At 43.9% G+C, this 21,576-nt stretch overlaps 1 protein-coding gene across 6 annotated transcripts in view; it reads left to right on the top strand.

Moving 5' to 3' along the window:
- Window positions 1-20,321, top strand: part of pcdh15a (protocadherin-related 15a) — a 196,498-nt gene extending 176,177 nt beyond the window's left edge. For 3 of the 6 annotated variants that reach the window (XM_034608851.1, XM_034608848.1, XM_034608849.1), the window contains 10 exons: window positions 405-581; window positions 2,842-3,060; window positions 4,382-4,390; window positions 5,379-5,498; window positions 13,948-13,969; window positions 14,536-14,574; window positions 14,779-14,852; window positions 15,973-16,081; window positions 16,223-18,186; window positions 18,831-18,937. In XM_034608851.1, coding sequence (XP_034464742.1) covers window positions 405-581; window positions 2,842-3,060; window positions 4,382-4,390; window positions 5,379-5,498; window positions 13,948-13,969; window positions 14,536-14,574; window positions 14,779-14,852; window positions 15,973-16,081; window positions 16,223-18,163 — 2,710 coding nt within the window. In that variant the 3' untranslated portion in view covers window positions 18,164-18,186; window positions 18,831-18,937. Of the gene's footprint in view, window positions 1-404; window positions 582-2,841; window positions 3,061-4,381; window positions 4,391-5,378; window positions 5,499-13,947; window positions 13,970-14,535; window positions 14,575-14,778; window positions 14,853-15,972; window positions 16,082-16,222; window positions 18,187-18,830 lie in introns of all 6 variants that reach the window. The other 3 variants (XM_034608850.1, XM_034608853.1, XM_034608852.1) reach the window with 3 other exon arrangements.
- The last annotated feature ends 1,255 nt before the right edge of the window (window positions 20,322-21,576 follow it).

Below are 21,576 nucleotides of genomic sequence, written 5' to 3'. Positions count from 1 at the left end.
CACTGAGCATGTGTGAGATGATTGTCTATTGGTTGCTTAGTTAATGAAAATACTACGATCAAGGAAGATTTATAGTGAAAAGTATTTATTTTTTCAAGCAACGCCAAAGTGGAGTTTTGCATTCACCGCTGGAAATCGAGTCAGAACCAATCAAGATGCGAATGTGGGGGAGTGTGTCACCGTTTCCAAAACATCTCCTTATCTGCCCATCCAGATTACAAACGCAGCCCGGGAGCTTTTAAACTAAAACGAGGCCATCCGTGTTTCCAAACTCCGGATTAGTGTGGACGCCAGGATTGGCTCCAGCTTCCCCTGTGATCCTCAAAGAATAATCAGTATTGATCAAGAAATGACAGATTTCTTTACTTTTTTGAGTTTGACTTGTCGTTTTGTGTTCGTTTCAGTATTCTGGAGCGCCACGTCCAGGACCAGATTCCAGGTGCCAAAGTGATTGTAGAAGCGATTGGGCCACGTCGTCACGGCGATGGCTTTGAGCTGGAGGACTACAGTAAGACGGACCTGATGGTGTACGCCATCGACCCGCTCACCAACAGGGCCATTTCACGCCAGGAGCTTTTCAAGTGAGTGGGTGAATTTCTATTGCAAAAAGTCCAGTCCACCATTTGGATGAAATTGATGCCCTGCATGTCTCTCTCCTTCCCCTCTGTCCGCACAGCGAGTCAGCATATATCTCTCCTCTCCCACAGCGTCTCCACTTTCTCAACGCCTTTAGGTTCTTTATACGACTTTGATTATCCTGCAGGTGCACCAAATCTGTCATATGTCAGAGTAGAGGGGCAGATTTAAGGGAGAGAAGGGCGAGGTGAGGCTAGGGATGCACAAAATGAGAGTGAGGGCATGGGTGTATTTCAGTCAGTCCATCAATCCGTCATGCCGGTGCCTTGAAGGCTGTTCCGGGAACCTGGTGATTATGTCCGCTGTAGATTTTATTTCTTTTTGGTTTGGGGACATGTAGAGATGGAGATGTAATACCCGTGTGTCCAGGATCTCTCTGTGAAAGTGTGTTGAAACACTGGTTGACGACAGAAAAGGGGCTTACAAGAACTTCTTTGTTCCCGTGTTTCTTAGCCCTTCTGTCAAATCAATCAGACGCCAACCTTGAAAAGCCAGTTCCACTAGAGCATGAGAGTTTCCAGTCAATATGAAACGGTTGTCCCCTTCCGTCTTTTGATTCTCCAAATCTGTGGCCTCCTCTTCTTTCTATTTGGAATGAGATGATGACAGTTTCCCTTCATTTGGAAATCCTCCACTCAAAGGACATTTAGAGGTGCTTTGTGTATATGTTGAATCTATTATATCAGTGTCCTTGACCATCAGACGACCGCCACAGCCTTTTTGTTTTAAGTGGGCGCTTGAGGCTGCAGCCATGAGCAGGGCGTGTTAAAAGAAGCTTCTGTTTTTTTTTTTTTAAACCAAAAATAGCGACCATCGCCCTGATCACAAGTGGCAGCTTTTCAGAGAGCAGAGCTAATTTTACAGTAAAAGAGTCTCCTTCGTTAATAACAAACTGCTCCTTTAGATATGGAGAGCTTTTTAGATTAGAGGAGAAAGGTCTTTTATGCATGCTGTGCATGTCTGACAATGTTGGGGGGGGTAATTGCATGTTATATATGTGTGACTTTGCTGTCAGATCACAGAGGGAGGAAGAGAAACGGCGAGTGGATTGTTGTGTTGTGCAGTGTCCTCATGTCACCTTGAGTGCCGGACTCTCCTTCATCGCCATTAAGCCATTCACCTATAGCAAAACAAAAATGACAGTAATTGGATGTGGCAGTCTGCTCGGGATGTTTGAAAGCCACTTTGAAGCAACCGGTTATTGGAACATCAGTGAGTCGGTTGCACATATACACGTGTGTGGTGCAAATTCTGTATTGAAAACACATGTGAATCAACACATGTGGGCAGAAAGGTCACGCAACGTTTTTATTTATTTTTCGTGGCCAAAATCATTTTGAGTTAAAGGTAAAAAATATATTCCAGTTTGCCCGATCCCCAGTCTCTTGTTCCAGCTCTCGAAATGTGATGGTAAAATTACCAGATGTCATTGACCTTCAAATAATTCTTTTTCAGCAAATGAGGGTTTTTAAGCAAATGTGTTCAGCAGCTTGTCGCTAACTGTGTCACTGACCAGTCGGTGTTAAGCAGGTAGTGCACAGTGACTTTTTAGAGCTTTTTCACTAACAGCAGCTGCCTGCTGTCATAAAAATGACACGACAGCTACTTTCAGACAGGCCCGAGACATTTTCCATAACTTTACCTGGCAGACCCGTGGTAAAAAGAAATATAGAAAATGTCTGAGTGAATACAGCTTCACAGCCAGTGAGTGGGTGTGTTGATGATATTTCTAACACACGACATGCAAAACTAAAAAAGGTGTTGACGTGCAAAAACATGTGATTTCTGCAGCTTAATTTAAAGCCTCTCCATTATGTCCTCCCTCCGGCACGTCTTACCCAGCGCTCACCTGAATGTTCCAGATAATTTCCTGTTAATGTGAACACGTCTGATCCGGCTGCTGCCTTCTTGATATGTGAAAGGCAAAGTGTTCATGTCTGAAAACAAGCGAGAGAGCGGTGTACCAGAAGTACAGACTAGTAAAGTTGCAGACTAGATGGATAAACTATGAGCAGAAACTCACTGCAAAGTTTTCAAGTTGTCATTTTATATATCGTTACTATAAAGCAATATTGATTATAGAGGCTTTCAAATAAACATGATATTCAGAAGTTCACTAGATTAAGATAAATTACAAACTCAGTGGCTCTGTTCTGCTTGAAAACCAATTATTCTCCTGCGCTCATTATTTCTAATAAATCACAGATTTCTCGACGGCAACGTGCTGGACATCAACAAGGAGTTCCAGCCGCACCTCGGCGAGGGCGGCCGCATCCTGGAGATCCGCTCTCCGGACATCGTGGCCAGTGTGAAGAAGGCGGCTCAGGCCGTGGGATACACGGAGGGAGCGCTCCTGGCTCTGGCCATCATCATCATCCTCTGCTGCATCCCCGCCATCCTCATCGTCATGGTCACCTACAAACAGTGAGTATACTCTCGCCTCTGAGATAATCAGAGGCCTCTGTAATCGATTAATCCTCTTTAACTGGTTGTCAGGGTGTGAAGAGGGAAATATATTTTGATTAGGTAGACCATTACCATGACAGATATCGTGTTGTACTTGTAAAACTTCTCCTCCTGACAAAAATCTGATATTCATCCTTTGAATGAAAAAACACAAATGGCTTTGTCTATTTCACATATTTGAGATAAGGCAAGAGCGCGTCACGCTTGTTTGCTCTCTCTCTCTCTCTCTCTCTCTCTCTCTCTCTCTCTCTCTCATATCAGACGTGCTGACTCTGCTGGGCTTATCTCCCTTCTCATGCTCTCTGAAAGCAGATTAATTAACACTTATTTGTGACAAATATCTACAGCCAGTTGTGACTGTCACAGTTCATCTTCACACTACTCAATCGTCTCGGGCTGACAGACGCAGTAAACAGCGCTCTCTCTCTCTCTCTCTCTCTCTCTCTCTCTCTCTCTCTCTCTCTCTGCCTCTCTCTCTCTGCCTCTCTCCGTCTCTAGCTCCATCTCACTCATTAACGCATCACACACACTGTGCAAAAATGAAATATGATGCTCTTTGTCTGAAGCATCGTTCACGTTAGCGAGGCTATTGAACTCTTAGTTGGCAGGAGCCCGGTTCTTATCCCCGCTAATCGTCTGTATGCTGCCAGCGTTCCGTAAACGGTGATGTTTGGGAAATGTTTATTGACGGCAGATGGGCGGAGTGGTTGTCCTTATGCAAATGCACAGACCAAACACAGCAGAAAGCTGTTGATGGTGACATTAGCCTAACACACAAACTGTCGTAGCAGATGGCGCTTTGTTGGTGGTGACATTGCTTTGGTAAAATTAAATGATTTAGAAAATCATTGTCTCATGTCTGCTTGTCAACGTAATTCACTGTTGCCTAAATTCAGGGATGAGGTTTTTTTATTTTAAAATGTGAATCTGTTTATTCATGTGGAATAATTGAATTTCTGTTGGGAATAAGTAATGGTGATATGAAGTGTGGAGGATTCACTTAAGAAAGAAGCAGTGGCTGTTTTTGCATGTAGCCCCACAGTCACTGCTGGAGGCTTGAGTGCTTCCTACTTTGCATAGAAATTGGTGAGAACGTCTAAAGTTTCTCTCCTGCTTCTGCAGTTTAGTGTTTAAACGGATAGAAATACAAAGATTTTTAAAAAGAGTGGCCAATATTGACAAAATTCTAGTGTTAAAATCATAATATTATATAATCTAACATGTTTTTTTTTTTAATTCTTTCTCTTTTCCTGTCTCCTCTCTGCTACATCAAAACCAGGTTCAAAGAGTAAGTACTAATTCCTCTTCATGTTTCACTTCATGTCGTATAAGTGTGTGATGCTTCTCAGTTATCCCGGTCGTGTTAGTGCTGATCAGAATCTCATATCCTCATACACACACCTCATCCCACTGCAGCAACCGTTCTCTTCCTATCCCCAACATCTCCTCACACATGACTGAACATAACAGCATCTTCAGTTTTACTACCAGTTACTGCACGTGCCTCTTTTATTTGTGCCTTGTGAAAACACATGCATTATTTCACGTCGCATGAATAAGTGATGTGTCTGACATCTGCTCACTTTTTTAATCACACTGTTCCAGACAGAAGGAGTTAACTCCAAACTGTATGCAATGAAACAGAGGCTGGTGTTTTGACATTTATTTTTTAATGGAGTTAAATGGAGTTTTTAATATTACGAGAATAAAATTGCAATTTTATGAGAACAAAGGCATAATTTTATGACCAAAAAGGTCATCGATTTACAAAAATAAAGTTGGCTTATTAAAAGCAAACTTTCCATTTACAAGAATTCTTAATTTAATAAGAATAAAGTAGTAATTTACTGAGAATGAGGTCTTTATTTAATGAGAAAAAAGTCATAATATTATAAGAATAAACTCATAATTTTAGGCTGCATGTCATTGTGCTAACAAGATCAATCTGTTGATTGCTTTAAAATGAAGAATGTGGAGAATCTTGTTATGGTTTAGTATAAGTTTTAAAAATAATAAATGTAAGTATGTGACTCATCAGCAGCATAATATCATAATTATCCGGGCTTTGAAAAGATTGTGTAAGAAACAGTGTGTTGATCCAGGCTGTTGTTGTAGTGTCTGTCTCATAATATTATTATTACTTTATTCTGGTAATAATCTGATGATATTATGACTTTAGCCTCAAAATCTCAGATACTTTTCCTTCAACATGGCGTTAATACTTACATCAGAAACACGTATATATCTGTGACTGTACATGTTAACACTTTGCACAGGCGACAGGCAGAATGTGCCAAAACCGCCCGGATTCAGATGGCCTTACCACCGGGAGGGAAAGCACCTCCTGCGGCTGCTCCCAGCGCCAACCTCTATGAAGAGCTGGGCGACAACAGCATGTGAGTAAACCCTGGCCCTTTATTATCTATCGCCCATCCCACCTCCTCCCATCATAGGCCGCTGCTGTATTGTGCTCAGCAGGTTCCTCTTTCTGTGAATTTGAATTTCGATCAGTCTACCTGCTGCTTTAGACGCGACAGTCGCTGCATCAATGGATCCCTCTGCTCATTGGCTTTCAGACCATGATCCCCTCTCTGCAGACCACAGTGCGCCGCAGCACAGCTGGTGATTAGACTGTGACTTCTGTACGTGTTTGTGATTTGACTGTGTTTGCATCCTTTTTACAAGACCCTCTCTCAAGGTGTGTCTGAGTTATTAAAATACCACTCACTCTAGTTTAGACAGAAATACACAATCTCGCTTGTGCTTAATAATTGAATTTGGTTGAGATTACTTTAAAGGTTCCTTTTGTTAATACCTACAGTGAATATCAGCGTGATCGTTTTTCACCTTTCGTGTTAAATACCACTCTGAACACGCAATGAAATGTTATTGCTGGAGGATTAAATGAGGTTGAATTGGAACTGCTGCCCCGCTGCCTCGGGTAAATTCGTTAGAAATACTGCTGCTAACATCCCAACTGCTGTTAGAAGAGAGAAGAAAATTGAAATTTAATGGCGAGCTGTAAAAGAGCTGGAGACGGGGCACAGATGTTGACCAACTCTCAACAACAAACGCAGGCTTTTGACTCTGTAGCGGCTGAAAAGACTCTCAGGGGGATTGTTTCTGAGCCAAGCATCGTTTATTTAGGGGTTATTTTCCAGCCTGTGCTCAGAATAAGTGGAGTTTCTCCTATAAACAATCCCATTAAAACACTTTGGAGCAGTGTGAAACTTGTGTGTAATAAACACTTTTGTGTGCAGGGACTGGATGTGCGGGCGTGCAAATAAATCAGCACCGTACATTTCCCCTCAGAAACATGATGTACCTTTGCGCTCACACCTCCTCCCTGTCTTCATTTTACATTAACACCTCTGACATTTCTGCTGTAGTCATTTACCATCTGTCTGTGTTTGGTTCTTCTGCATCACCTCTACCCCCCTGTCTCTCTGGATTCAGACTGCAGTAAGTAAGCCCAACACATAGGAGGTCTATGAATAGGACCAATAGCATTTGTAAATATGGCGCTACTTTGTTTCCACCTCTTGCTTATAGCTTTTGCTGAGCATATGCACTTCCTGTAGATAGATATGGTTTTAGTATGTTTTAGTAACATTTGTCTTTGACCCGTCCGTTTAAAATAGATTTGAATTTGTAATGCGTGTTTTGTTAAATGACCTTGGAAAGTTTATTTTCTAACCTCAGTGGTAAAACTTCCGTGTAGTTAGGAAAAGCAAGGTTCCCTGTCTGTAGAGGTAACTCACTATAGTCATTTTCAGACATGAACTCTGTAGCCGCACAATTGAGTCAGGGCATTGTACGGACTTTGCCTTTAACATACGAAGAGCGCAGCAGGGGATTGTTTGAGACACGTTCACAACAACAGGAAATTCTCCAGAGTGTTCAGTCGAGAGGTGCTGCCTGAGTAAAGAAAGCAGGAGCCAGGACGTGATGCATAAATTCTGCTGCAGAATTTGCATGTTTTTGTTTACAGCAGCCCCTCTTGGCCAAAGCTCTTGAATCTCGTCTTTTTTCCAACTTGACATCTTCATCTGCGTCCTCTTCGTGTACGCTACCTCTTTTTATTCCTGAGACATTTGCATTCTTTTTGTTTTCTAATTTTTGCATTCGTCGGATGTTAGAAACTTCATCAACTCGCCCACTCGCTCGTTGAGATTCCTCCAGACTTTATCCTGCTGTATTTATCCGGCTCACTCATTATCCAGTCTTTACGGGGGGGGGGGGGGGGCTGGCAGGAAAAACCCTGTATATTGTCCGCGGCAACTGATATTTGCTTTCTCACATACAGCCCCTCTGGATAGTTTTAGGAGATTACCCAGAGTTCAGTGCATGTCTGAAAGCAGCTTTTAGTAGCCATCGCTGCAGCTGTCACCTCTCCACCTTGCAAATAGACAATTGTCTCCTCATGTGTCCTGTTGTCCTAACCTTCACTTCTCTTAGTGTTGTGACTGATTGCACTCATGTGTCCAGTTGTTTGTATTATTCTGTGTCTTTAGGTCATATTTCGACATATTTCTGGGCATAATAATTTAATCACATTATTATTCTTTAGAATAATCTAAAACCGAATATTGAACTATTTAAGTCAATTATTCAAATGTTTGATTGGATTTATGTCTGAAGATCAGAATAAGTCACAGCACCAAGAGTCATAATCGGTTAAGATGCAGGAACAAATGTTGCTTTTGCCTTTTCCCTTTTTTCCTTTGCTTCGCTCGCCCCCTTAAACCATCAATCTTCACCTTTTTCAAGTCTTTTCTTTTCCTTTCCACCTCCACCTCTCACTGTGACAGGGCTAAAAAGTCTGTCGTTAAGGAGGCCGACCACCAGAGGATTTTTAGCACCTTTGCCTGTCGCTCCCTTGCAGCCCGCAGCAACGGAGAATTGCATGTCAACTTACCCAAGTCCGAGAGCAACGTGACCTTCTACTCTGACCGCAACCCACTAACCACCCACAACCCAGTCTATGACAACAGTCCCATAGGCAGTCCCCATGCGGAAAGGCGGTTCTCCTTTTCTCCTTCCCACTCAGCAGCGCTGGGGTGCAACTGGACAATGCCTGCTCGCATTCATGGAGGGCTGCACAGTTATGAAGCACCAAGGAGACAAGCGCTTATGGACCCGACTACCTGGGAGCTGCAGATACTCCGAGCAGCCATGAACGGCGGGCGGGGGACAGAGAGTTCAGACGCACTTGACATCAGTGGCAGCACAGAGACCAAGATGTCGGTGCGTGAGCAGGCCAGGCAGTTTGAGCAACCGACCCTCCTGGAACAACCCCTCAGGCAAAGCAGAGAGTCCCTGGGCTCCTTCTCTTCCGTTCTTGTCAGGGACAGAGACAGCGATGAGATCCTGGAGCTGACCTCAGACACTCTGTTCTCTATCATGGATTACCCCTACAGCCCCACATCAGGAGGTCGAGATGTGCCCCCCAGCATTATTATTTCTCAGGGAGAGGAGCAGTGGCCCCTGGCAAGCCAGAGGCCGACTCCACCCGTCCTCAGGGAGTCCAGCTCCAGCATCTCCAGCATCTCCAGCTACATGACGGTGCAGCCGTGTCAGATCACGGTGGAGCTCATACCCGACCCGCCAGATATCCCTCCGCCGCTTCCTCCACGACGGCCACAGCCGCCGTCCCCGCCAACATCTCCTCCCTCTAGTCCACCTCCATCTCCACCTTCAGTCTCTTTCCTTCCTGAACCTCGGTATTCCCCTCCATCCCCTCCACCCCCTCCACCCCCTCCTCCTCCTCACCATAAACCACGTGCTCCCCCACCTCCGCCACCTCTCCCTTCCCCTTCCTCACCTGCCAGCGTTCATTCACGCCCAGTCGTGCAGTTTGTTCCCACCTCTTTGCCGCCCGTGTCCACGCTTCGTCCCGTCTCGGAGCGTAAACACCCCCGTCCTCTGGACCCAGCGCAAGCGGACATCGGGACGAAGAGGGAGCTCAAGGGGATCCTGAAAAACATCCAGAATCTGGCCGAGATAGAGAGGTCTATTGCCAACCTGTACAGCCAAGTGGACAAAAACTGCAAGGTGCCCAAGTTTACCAAGAAACCACCAGTGACTGAGGAATCAGATGGTGCTAACAAACTGCAGAGCTCTGATCCGCGCCACGAGCAGAGCACGCCAAAGACAACCAGCTCCAGCTCTGCGGTCCAAATCAACCCGGCGACGAGCGTGAACTGCACTGAAGATGGAACGAGTCAACCGAGCGTGGCTGCGGAGGCTCAGCGGAGCAGCCAGCTGAACTTGAACAGTCCTTCTGATCTCAGTGAAAACTTTTCCTCTCAGTCCACAGTGCTCTGACTCTTTACTCTGTTTCCATGCTCTCATTATTTTTATTTATACATTCTCCATGCCTGTTTTTCTGTTTATTTCTAAATACTTAATTACTTGTTTATTTATTTGCACAGTTGGTAGTGTTTTATGCAAGACTGTCTGGGTTTCTCAGACACAGAATGCTTGTTTTTTTACTCAGCACTTGGTGTGGAAATTTAATTTTAGTGCCACCTGCCTGTAAATGTGCTCAGTTCAGCCCCTCTCACTGTACAATATGCTTACAGGCTTGAATTAGAACATAAAAAAGAGGCTTGAATATACAGAAGCACTTTGGCTCCGTTTATTTGCATGTTTTATTGCTCTGCACCGCTATGAGATCTATGAGGGAGTAAAGTATTCCCTAGAGTTCACAGATTAGTCCGTTCATCATGTGATAAGTACGTTGTTTCAGCTCTTACACATAGCATTAACATTTCATGACCAAAACGTCTTAAATTAAATTACACTATTATCACCAATTTTTTCTAAATCCCACAACCCTGGGGTCTGTTTCGTCAAACCGTTTCCTGGCTGCATATATTTTTTTCAAAATTTGTTCTCTTCCTCCCTCACAAAGATAAGAGCATTAAAATTTAAGATGCTGTTGCTTCGTGCAAAATCCAAATTAGGCAAAAGAAAAAAATGATAATGTTGGATGTTTTTTATTTCTTTTTTTGCAACGGAGGGAAAATTACCCTAACCGTTAAGAATTTCCCAAAGGTATGCAAATTCTGTGAAATAAGATTCACTGTGTTCCAGAAGGATGATCACACGTTTGTTGATGAAAAATGTTAATAAAGTTGCTGCAGTGACTTGAGCGCACATAACATTGCATAACTTTAGGTGCACTTAGAAGGGACTATATGCAATGATGATCGAGATTTAAATAACTTAAAGAACATATCTAGAAAAGCATGAAATAAAAAGAATTGGATTTTACACTGAGAATAGGCTGCAGGAAAACCTTTTATTTAAATAGTGCAATAGAATTGATTGGAGACACAGTGGGGCTCGGCACTTCTAAGTGAAAACATCTTGTGTCGGACAAAGCATCAGCAATAAAAATACATCGACTTCGGTTCCCAGACAGTCTTGTGTTGAATGAGGAGAGTCGAGCTCTGGGGGACCTGTCTATTCACACGTCTGCAGGGATCCTCCCAGCATGATGAAGTAGTCACTGTGATGTTCGGCTGCACACTGGAAAAGGCTAATTAGAGAACCAATCAATCGTTAACCAGGGCCGCCGCCTGTGGGACTGTCAACTACTGTTACCCTCTCCGTTCCTTTTTCATCCCTCTGACCTTCTGCCTGATCCATTTGTCTGCGTCTCTCTCACTCGCTTCTTTTTCCCCCCCGAAGTTGCTTCTAATACGTGGCCTCTTCCTGTCAATCTTTCCTCGTGGATCTCGAGAGGTTCTATTACCTTTACTTACTCTCATTGCCATGCGGCCTCTGTCCCTTTTGCTCTTGTGTCTTCCTCTCCTCTCTGTCTTTCTCCCAAATACTCATCATGTGTTCTTTTCACCCTCTGTACCCTAAGGCAAATGGTCTTAGCATGCCTCCTTTCCAGAGCAGGGTAATGTTTGATTCATCACACACCCCCCCCCCGATGGGCGGATCGAAGGCCGACTGATTCTTTATTCCATGTTCACTACATGGAATAATCTCTTCTGTAAAGAGGCGAGCCGCTTACATGCTGTTTCTTTCAGCCCAAAGAGTGGTAAGCTCGAATAGATTCTTCATATTCAGTTTTTACTATTTGATTTAGTCTTTTGTGTTATTTTAGTTCAGCAGCATAAGAACTTTTTTTTTTAATATGTATTTCTAAAGACTTTTCCAAAGAAAACAATCAGGACTCAAAAATAAAGTATGGCTAAAACTTAACGTATGAATGCATGCAAAGATGACACTGACTCAACTTACTGCATAATGTGCTCAGGCAAATACAAACCAAACACCATATGGTAAACAGGTAAATCATTAATGTCCATGTAGAAGCAGATGCTGATCAGAGAGATCCTTTGTTGCATGAAACATCCGCCTGCTCTCACACCACATATTGTATTAAAGAAACATTTGAGGAAATCTACTGTTTTACTTTAATGCAGAGTTTGATGAGAAATAACACTGCCACATCTGTATAGTAAATATGACGCGACAGCTGGTTTGTGTTGCTGAGCACAAAGAAACAGAAGCAGTCTGACTCCAAAATAAAAGTTTTCAACCAGCAACTCTGAAATTTAGAAGTTATTTAATCTGTACAAAAATGTTAATTTTCTATTTTTTACTGGTGATCATGCCCAGTTTTTTTACGTTGTGGTTTTGATTGGATTAAAGAGGGCAGCTCAATGGTGCAGTTATTAGCAGTGCAGCGTTATAGCAAGGTTCACAGTTCGGATCCTGGTTTGGCTGGTGTCTGTCTGTGTGGAGTTTGCATGCTCTCCTCTGGATGGATGGATGGATGAAGATATACTTTGTTGGTGAGGGTGCTGGTACGTATTTGTTATTTCCTTCGAACAGACCAAATCTAGCCCCTGTTTACCTGCTTCCAGTCTGTGTGATAAACTAAGAGGCTGCTTTTCATGGCTTCATATTCACCTGACAGACAAAACAGTTCTATCCTCCTCTAACGCTCAGTGATTATCATCATTCTTCAAAATGTTGAATCAACCCTTCAACTGATTACCAAACCATAATGTGTCGTCTTTGTGTTCTTGCTGAATGTGTTGGTGGCAGCAGCAGAATACTATGACCTAGTTGAAGTGGGTTTTTGTTATGCAAAGGCAAACTGTGAAGCCAGCTATTTACAGAGCCAAGATGCACCCTGCTGTGACATATATAATACACTGGCTTCTTCGGCATTCAAGCCTTGTTGTAATTCTGTGTTTACGTCTCTCACCACTTTTTCTCCACCGTTACCTCATGAACCCGATAAGGTAATATCACCCATCTTTTCCCCCGAGTTCTCCTCATGCGAGAACTTCCTGCGGCTGCCGTCCACTGGGTAATTTTTCTTGATGTTGCCCGACGCAGCAGTAGCCGGCAGCCGAGCCAACAGGTCATCCATCAGATCCCCCGCTCCCGTCATCCGCTCTGCCTGGGAGGTGTGGCCATATGGCTCTGCCCTGTCCCCTGGTCACTGCCCATAATAACAGATTACAGCTCTCCAGAGGAAGCTCACACCATTGCTTGGCCGTATATCTGAGTGTGGGAGTCGTCATTATTTATGGGCCCAGACAGGTTACAGTTGTACGCTTGTGAACCTGGAGGTTTTAGCCGGGCTGCTCCATTTACTCACCGTATCTCATTGACTTCTGCCGACTGCGTTGCAGATGCACTGCTGTTGTCCTCGGTAGATAGTTTTTACCTCCGTCAGAGAGGTTCTCACAAGTGTTTTTTTTGTCAGCAGGACAAAACAAAGCTAGATTTATCTGCACAAAACTTGGCTGAGGGACAAAGACCAGAGAAGAACCTTTTTTTTTACTTTTGTGTGGATCCATCTAAAGAGATCGAACCAAGAATTTTTAAATCACATTTTTGAACATTTTATTAGTTTCTCTGTAATGTAAAAAAACATATATATATATGTTGTGTTGAGATCAATTCATTTTGTATAATTTGGTGCAGATTAACAGACTATTTCCTTTTGTTTTTCTGTCATAAGAACTAGTTACACATGCAGGATTGTTTGGCCTCGGTGGAGGGATGGGATAATGCCCAGGGAAGAACCCGTTAAAAAGAATTGTGAATCTAGTTAAAAGGATGGATCCAAGAATTAGAATAAAACTGCTTTATTGTATTAGTACGGTATCTCATTTATGGCATTAAGATTTATGAGTTTGAGCAATTAGATAAACAGTTTAGTTTTCTATCAGAAGAACTAGACAGACATGTAGGATTGTTTGGCCTCCGCCGGAGGTATTGAGTGGCATTCTTGTCTATCTGTCTGATAGGGAAATTCCTAAGATTTACTTAATTCGATTTAGAAAGAAAAGACATTGCATTCTGGGGAGAGAAAATGGCGCATTACGCCGTGATAACCAGAGACAATTTTATTAGCTTTCTTTGAGTTCATAATTCCACCATGAATCACAATGTCTTTTTCATATCTGCTCGGAGATTGTCTAGATATGTCTGTATAAACAGTTAGTTCTTTCCTTTTTTTTTTCAAACCCCAATCTTCCCAGCCCTCTTTGATATTTGCTTTTATTGTGCCTTTTTCCTCCCTGTTTGGATGAGATAACGGGAGGTGGGGGGGAAACAGCCCGCATCTGTGTGATAACATTTCGGCCTCAGGCCCCCCTCTTTAATACTGAAGAATAACTGCAACTCTGGAACTATAGGGAAATGCACAGTAAGTAAAGCTGCATTTTCCTCGGCGGTCAGCAGAAAGTAGACACACTTCTCGTCCCGCAGACGAAACATTTCATTTATCTAAAAGCACTTGAAATGTTGCTGTCAGTCCATATTCATGATTTGTCTTATTTTCTCCTTTCTGCGGCGCAGGAGGCGAGGCTACGGCAGACAGGTAAGCATTCCTTTCTGTGATGTGTTTTTATTATAATGTTGTGCCCCGACGTTCTGTCACTCTCGAGGCAGCTAATATCCTATTACTCTTATCTATAACACACTTGATGGAAAACACTGAATGAGATTAATATGAGATCGCGCTGATAGGACTTCTTACACTGACATTACAGTTTAGGTTTGGTTCAGAAAAGTATTTTTCCTCCCAGTGTTTCTGTCAAATAACAGATAAGCATTTGGATGAGTTTTTGTCCCCTGTTGGGAAAAAAAACATAATCGAAGGCCAAACAAAGTCACCGCTTGACAGTTTGGACATTAAACTCCTTTTTCTCACCTTCAAATACTCAATGACCTGTCAACACCCAGCAGAGGCAGGATGTTTAACTCCTTCCCTCTCTTTTCCTTGCTTTCCATCAATACTTCTCCCCTTGCTCCTCCGTGGTGTGTAGCTTAGATTTAATGTAGGAGAGACGATTTGAAACGTGTAGAGTGAACTCTTCCTTGTGTTTGTGTCTCTCCTGACCGTCCCTTCCTTCCATCACCTTCTTCCGTACTAAACTTTGGCAGCAACAGCAACTGCTGAGGCCATCTCTGCTGAGACCTGAGGTAGAAACACTCCTGATTTTCTTAATTCACAGGGATTGTAGTCAATCTGCTGTATACTCACCCTCTATGCTGCTGCTGCTGCTGCTCTTCTCCTTCTGATCTCTCTCTCTCTCTCTCTCTCTCTCTCTCTCTCTCTCTCTCTCTCTCTCTCTCTCTCCGAGGTGTGCTGAGTAATTTCTCTTTTCTGCTTCCCCCGAAATGCAGGAACTCTCCATGGAGTCAGGTATCGACCCGGGCCAGGACTACTACACACAGGACTACTATAATTACGACCAAGGGTGAGCATGCAGCCCACTGACCGTCCCACCTCTCTGCTGTCTCTATCTAATCCGTGAGACTGATCCTCAATCATTTCAAGTGAAAGAAATTACATCATTTGGACTTATTTGTCGTGACCTTGCTTCCCAGCTTCCAGTGCTGAGCTCCTCCGGGGTTGGAGATTTTTTTTTTTTAAAGAAGTTCAGAATAAAACGATGAGCATAACTTTGGCTGCCTCTCTCTTCTGCAGCGTTGCATACCTTTTGAGCATTTTCCCTCTCCTCTCCCATCAAATGTGATCAATTATGCTCGCCTTGAGTCCGGTACCTGAGTGCCTTAAAGTGTTTTCCCGTGGTTTAATGGAAAGAGGGCCTTTTTGGCTCGCCTGTTCTGTCGCCCATATGGTGTAAAGAGGAAAAACATGCAACTCAAAGACGTAACAGCTGCTGAGAAATTGTTGTTCATTAAAAGCTGCATCTCTGTGGCAGGTGATTTGCACTATATGTACCTACTGCTGAGAACATTCTGTAAAACCTCTTTAAGCCTTGGCATGTTTTTTTTTTCCTCTGCATCCTTTCAAACTTGCAGAATGATTTCCAGGCAGTGCAGCAGATCGCCGCAGCATTCACTGACTACTTTATCAAAGATGATGCCAAATCTACCAAAAAATAAAATAAACGCAGCAATGAATGGAGTCGGGCAGATAGGACAGAGGAAGGTTTAGGAGACGGAGTTTAAAAAGAATAAAAAGAAGAGTTACTAACATAAAATGTGTGACAGCTGGAAAAGTCATGTTGTACTGTATGCACTGTTCTGCAGATGGCAATTTTAAAACTATTCAATAAGTTACGGTTAAATGTTCCTTTAGTTTGCTCGTATTGACTCTAGTATCGTTCTCATCCCTGTAGCAGATTGTTAATCACATTTCTCCAGTGACTCATTAGCTGCACTGTGTTAAATGATTACAGTTGCTTGTTACATAAAAAAGTATTTTTAACTCAAAACAGATGCTCTTGTGGCTCTTATCTCACAACATATGGATCAGTACATTTTAAAGCTACCTCATTAATCAATGGTTATGCTGGTGTACTGTAATTGTAAATGCTGCAGTTTTATCATTACGTTGTTTCTGTTTCTCAGGTACGACCTTCCTCAGTTCGGCAGTCGGAGGAGGCTGATACCGCCCATGTACGATGAATATGGAGAGGTGATCATGGAGGATGATGGGTATTACTACAGTGGCCCGGAGGTATTACCATTCCTTCATGTGATAATGTGAACTATTGCCTTAATGAGTTGTGTGTTCAGTATATTACAGCTGCATCAACCCTGTGTCACATTGTGGCTTTATCATCACAAACCATTGCAAAATTAAATGTGACTGTCGTAGGACCGAGGCAGAGGCAGGGGCCGTGGCGGTGTGCGGGGTAGAGGTCCATCCAAGAAGGTTGCATTTAGAGATGTGCCGCCAGGGGATGAAATCGAACAAGCTGAGCCAGCAGCGGAGGGTGAGCCTTCTAAGGCTGCCAAGAAACTGAAGTCTGTTATGAAACTCAGCAAACTCCTGGCAGCCAGCAAGAGAGAGCAGCCATCTGATGCGGGTCCCTCTGGCCCATCCTCATGGAAAAAAGCCAGAATGTTCAAGATGTTTGGTGCCGGGAAGAAGGACAAAGATTATGCCAAACTGATGTCAGCGCGCCGCATTGACAGCCAGGAGAGTCTGACTGACGGGCCGGCGCATACGGGACCAATCGACAGCAAGTCTGATTCCCGCAGCCGTCTTGGCAAAGTTATGAAGAAAATCAACTTAGGCAACAGGCTGCGGGCCAGGAGGAAGTCGCAGAGTAGTGTGAGTCGCGGCTCTGCCACAGGCAGCGAGAGAGACGAGGAGGCCTCGCAAGTCACCAGTGAGGATGAGAGGAGGTCTAAGGTGTCTATCAGTGTCACAGAGAGTGAGCAAGAAGCAGGTGCAAGTGGAAGCGGTAAGGATAAAGGCTCTGATGATGAATCCTCCGAGAAAAGCAGTGATGACAGAGATTATCTGAAAGTAGATTTAGACCGCGACGATGCCAACGAAAGCACAGTGGACTCAGAAGAAGAGCCAGACGAAGAGCTGGGGGATTCTGATGAGGAGAGCAAGTCCAAATCTGAAGGAGAAGAAAGTGAGAAGGAATCTGTGAGTGAGAAAGAATCGGCGACCGATAAAGAATCGGATTCAGAGAAAGAGTCCGAGTCTGAGAAGTCATCGGCCACAGAGAAAAAATCTGAAACGGAGAAAGAGTCAGAGTCAGAGAAAGAGTCTGAATCCGAGAAAGAAACTGAATCGGGAACAGGGACGGCAACAGAGAAGGAAACCAGCTCAGAAAAGGGTTCAGGAACAGAGAGGGACTCTGAGGAAGAGTCTGAGGAGGAAGAGGCTTCAGGGAGTGCTGCAGGAAGTGGGTCTTCTGCCCGCTCTTCCATGAGCTCATCAGCTACTGAAGCCAGCAAGGAGAGCAGGTCATCAGCCATGAGTGGTAGTGAGAGTGGTAGTAGGAGTGGTAGCAGAAGAAGTGCAAGTGGGAGTGGGAGTGGCAGCGGTAGTGGTAGCGGCAGCGGCAGTGGCAGCGGCAGTAGTAGCCGTGCTACGTCTTTATCTGGTTCAAGCGTTAAGTTGTCACAGAGCACCAGATCATCAGGAAGTGCAGTAACATCAGAGAAGTCCAGCGAAGAGCTCAGTGATGCCGAATCAGGGACAGGGACAGCCAGCGAGGCAGAGTCAGTCAGTGAAGGCTCCTCGTCTCGTGGGTCCAGCCAGAGGAAAACATCTGGATCCGAGTCTGCTGGAGGGTCTTCTTCTGGCGGTCAGATGGAGGATCAAAGTTCCATAGGTAGCCAGGAGAGTTCTGCTGCCTCCAAGTCCACCAGTGGCAGCCGGCATTCCCGAAAGTCCGCCCGGAGCCGCGGATCTGAGGACACGATCACAGAGGAGAGTGAAGAGGAGGATGAGGAAGAATCTCAGTCTGCTGAGGACAGCAAAGAGTCGGCCAGCGAGCTCAGCGATGACACAACGTCCACCAAGTCCAGTGTGACATCTGGAGACCCGGGACCCTCTGCCCCTTACACTGGTCCCCCATACCGCTCCGAGATCAGAAGCATGGGCGAGACCTCTGAGGAGACATACGGAGGACTATCCCCCATCACCGAGGTGGATGAGGACGCCATCTCCTCTGACAGGTCTTCAGCCAGCGGCTCCGGATCAAACCCCAGCGGTGCGTCGAAGGCCTCCGGAGAAACGGGGGCGACGTCAGATGCTGATTCAGAGTCTGAAGGAAACTCAACTTCCTTCTAGAGAGATATATTGTCCGCTGTGAAGTAAGAGAGAATAAAATCAATTACCCTTGCATGGGAGTGAAGAAATATTGCTTGCCTCTACAGAGTGTTTCAAACATCCACTTTTCCCTCATTTCCCCTCAGCAAGGAAAAACTTCCCTGCTTTGAAATATGAGGGTTTTGCTCTTTTCTTACATCTTTGACCTTCTCTTCTCTTTGGGGATCTCTGAGTGTGTTTTCACGCCTTTGCATTTGATTCCACTGTGAGATTTTGCATGTTGCAGCACCGTCCGTTTCCTCTGATTGTGAAATTTGTCCTTTTCGGAAATCAAAAAAAAGTTCCCCCCCATGAACTTGGTTCATAAGTTTTTTTTTAGCAGTTCCTGTTAACGAGTCCATTTCAAAATTCATAGTTGTATTAATGTTATAACAGCAGTTGATGATCCAATAGTTATGGGGGAGTTAAAGTCCTGCAGTCCTTAAATATACAGGAACTTTTTTCAGATTTTGTTTCTTTTTCTTAGGAAAAATAAAGTAAATTTAACCAAGAATTCCCTGTGAATTCTGTGATCTCAGTACCCTGGTGTACAACCCAGCTATCTGCAGTGTGTGTGTTGAGGCCTGGGATGTTCTTTAGCCTCTGATACTGACGATATATTTACTCTGACCCCTTGTTTCCTTCGCAGACTGCGAGAAAGAAACGGATTAAGTTGGTGGTAGATCGGGAGAATGAGACCAGCTCCACGGGAGAGGAGAGCACCACAGACACCCAGTGGAACCGACCTCCCAACAGCAACATCAACGGGAACGTCTACCTCGCACAAAACGGCTCCATCGTCCGAACTCGCAGGCTGCCGCACCCAAACAACCTGAAGGGGGGCTCGCCGTGCCGGCTGGGTAAGCAGTTCAAAAAACTAGACAAGTTAGGCGTGACTCACGAAGAACCTCCCCCTGTTATAAGCATCGAGGGTTCAGGAAACAACACCGAAAACGGAACAGGTTCGTGTAGCCCGTCGGATGTGGATGTCAACCTCAACACCCGGTCCTCCTGTGGCTCCCTGGGACCCACCAACAACGAGCTCAAAACCTTTGGGTCCAAAACCAGTATTGCCAAGGCCTTGATTGACAGAAACAACATTGGCCCGTGTGTCAGTGACGAGCAAGAGACGTGTGTTGATAACCACAAGAGCAGCAGGGAGACACTGGAGTGCCACAGTGACCACACATTATCGGACGAGGACGAGTTATGGATGGGACCCTGGAACAGCCTGCACATACCAATGACAAAACTCTGACTGGCCATGCAGAGAATTCATGTCCTTTTTCTTATTTTCCTTTTATCTTTATCATACTGAGTTTATTTTTTTGTTGTTGTTTAGAAAATGATCATAAAAAATTATTGTGTGCCTCAAACTGGATAAGCTCTAATCACCATCCACGACTGGTGATTGCACTTACAGTCAAATTGTATTTATCCCCACTGCGTTGAAGCTTATTTGTCAAGCGTTTATCACCGACAGGGCTATAACGGATGGAAACTTAAAGCTGCAAGGAAAGGAGTGCCTCAAAGAAATATGACATTTTATCTGAACTGTGCTTGACTGTCTATTTTCTTTTTACACAGAAAAATGGGCCTCTCTCGTTGAGCGTTTCCATATTTTGCTTTGTTTTTTCAGTTTTTTTTAAACGGATCACAAATAGATTGTCGTTCATTTCACCACGATGTTCAAGGTTCAATCACCGAGCAATCCCGAAAGTGGAGAAGAGTGTGTGATTATATAGTCTGTGAAAAAAGTAAACAGAAACTTATTTTGCTAATAGCATTTTACCTGCAAGTGATTAAGATTGTCATTGAATATTTTATGTTGTGATCACTTGACAATGTTTTTGAAGATTTCTGGGAGAATATATGAAATTATTTTTGTCTATTTTGTATCTAACAGAGATGGAGAATCTAACATTAAATTAAAAACATAATACCCACGTGACTGTCATCGCTGTATTTCAACAGTGACATGTGACAGTGTGCTCACAGCGTTTTTATATGGACATTTGTAATGTGGTATTTTCAACTGCTTTACATCGACACATCAGGACCCCCGATACATGGGGAAAACGGACTACCAAAAAAATGTGTGTTACATTCAACAATAAAGCTCGAAGCTATTTTAATGTTACTGTGCAGCATAATTTGCAGGCTTTGACTATTTCTGCTACTTCGCAGTGTCCTCAACATCAAGGTCCTTTTAGCAACATGGGTAATACTCATTTTTGAAAGTACTGAAGTGCATCATTGTGTGCCTTTTATGAAGAAGTATAAAAAAAATGTCTGAGGTTCTAAAGATTGTAGTCCTTGAATTACATAATGGCGATATAAGGTAATGCACAAAAGCTGAACCCAGCGGTAAGCTCATGAAAATACAGTGTCTGCAGAGAGAGGTCTGTCAGACTGAGGCCTTCCCCTCGCAGCCGGCTCCCACTTTAAAGAAGTGAGATGACAGGTCACCAAACACACGGGGACATGGACAAGTCTGAGACGCTGACAGGCCTCCTGAGCGCACTTTCTCACCTGTCAACACTAAACAACCGCCCCCCCCCCCAAAAAAAATGGAAAAAGGCAGAAAGAAAACATGTTTGTTTTTTTTAAAGGTGGCACTGATCGTAACCAAAAAAGACAAGGCACTGAAAATAATCTCCCGCACAATCTCCTTATTTGTTTCTTGATTTTATCGGAGATTGACACATCCAGAATGACATTTACAAAAAGTGTCCTGCAGTCAATCAAACCGGGAGAATGCCAATCAAGTTCACACGCTTCTTTGTAGGCTGAAGTTCACAAAGGAGCAGGAGCTGAATGCCAAAGTGAAGTAGCTTGAAACGCGGCTCAGAAAATAGGTCAGGAAGGAACCTTGCTGCCACCAAAACAAGCCCGGTGTCCTAAAGGATCAAAACAAATCTCTGCTCTATGCTGATGGAGGAAGTAATATAAATGGCAGCACCTGCAAAAAGATCAGTTTTAATTGTCGTCTGGATTCATTTTTAGTTCTGCACAGACAAGACAAAGGTTTCCAGTGTTCATCGTCTCTAGACTCATAAAAACTACAGAAAAGCACAAGTACAAACTCTAAAATGCAGGTATGGAATATGTTTTTCTTACGAAGCTGTATTTAACAATGAGGATCTAATCCAAAATATCAGCATTCTTTGCCAGAAAGAGAAAATAATTAGCAGGAGATATGAAATGCAGCCGTGCCCTCAAGGACATACCTCACCAATCTCTTTTTGGAAGACTCTCCTGATGAATTGGATTAAAGCTGACCCAGAAATAATGGAATTGTTTCTTCTGAGCATTTCCATCTTGCTTTTCACTTTGATCATTTCACTTAGTAGATTAAATTACAGCATTAAGAATGGACATATCCCTGTGGTAAT

Source organism: Hippoglossus hippoglossus, chromosome 15 (genome assembly GCF_009819705.1).
Source record: "Hippoglossus hippoglossus isolate fHipHip1 chromosome 15, fHipHip1.pri, whole genome shotgun sequence".
Lineage (NCBI taxonomy): Eukaryota > Metazoa > Chordata > Actinopteri > Pleuronectiformes > Pleuronectidae > Hippoglossus > Hippoglossus hippoglossus.
Note: the sequence above shows the minus strand (reverse complement) of the source record. Positions and strands in the feature narration are given on the sequence as shown.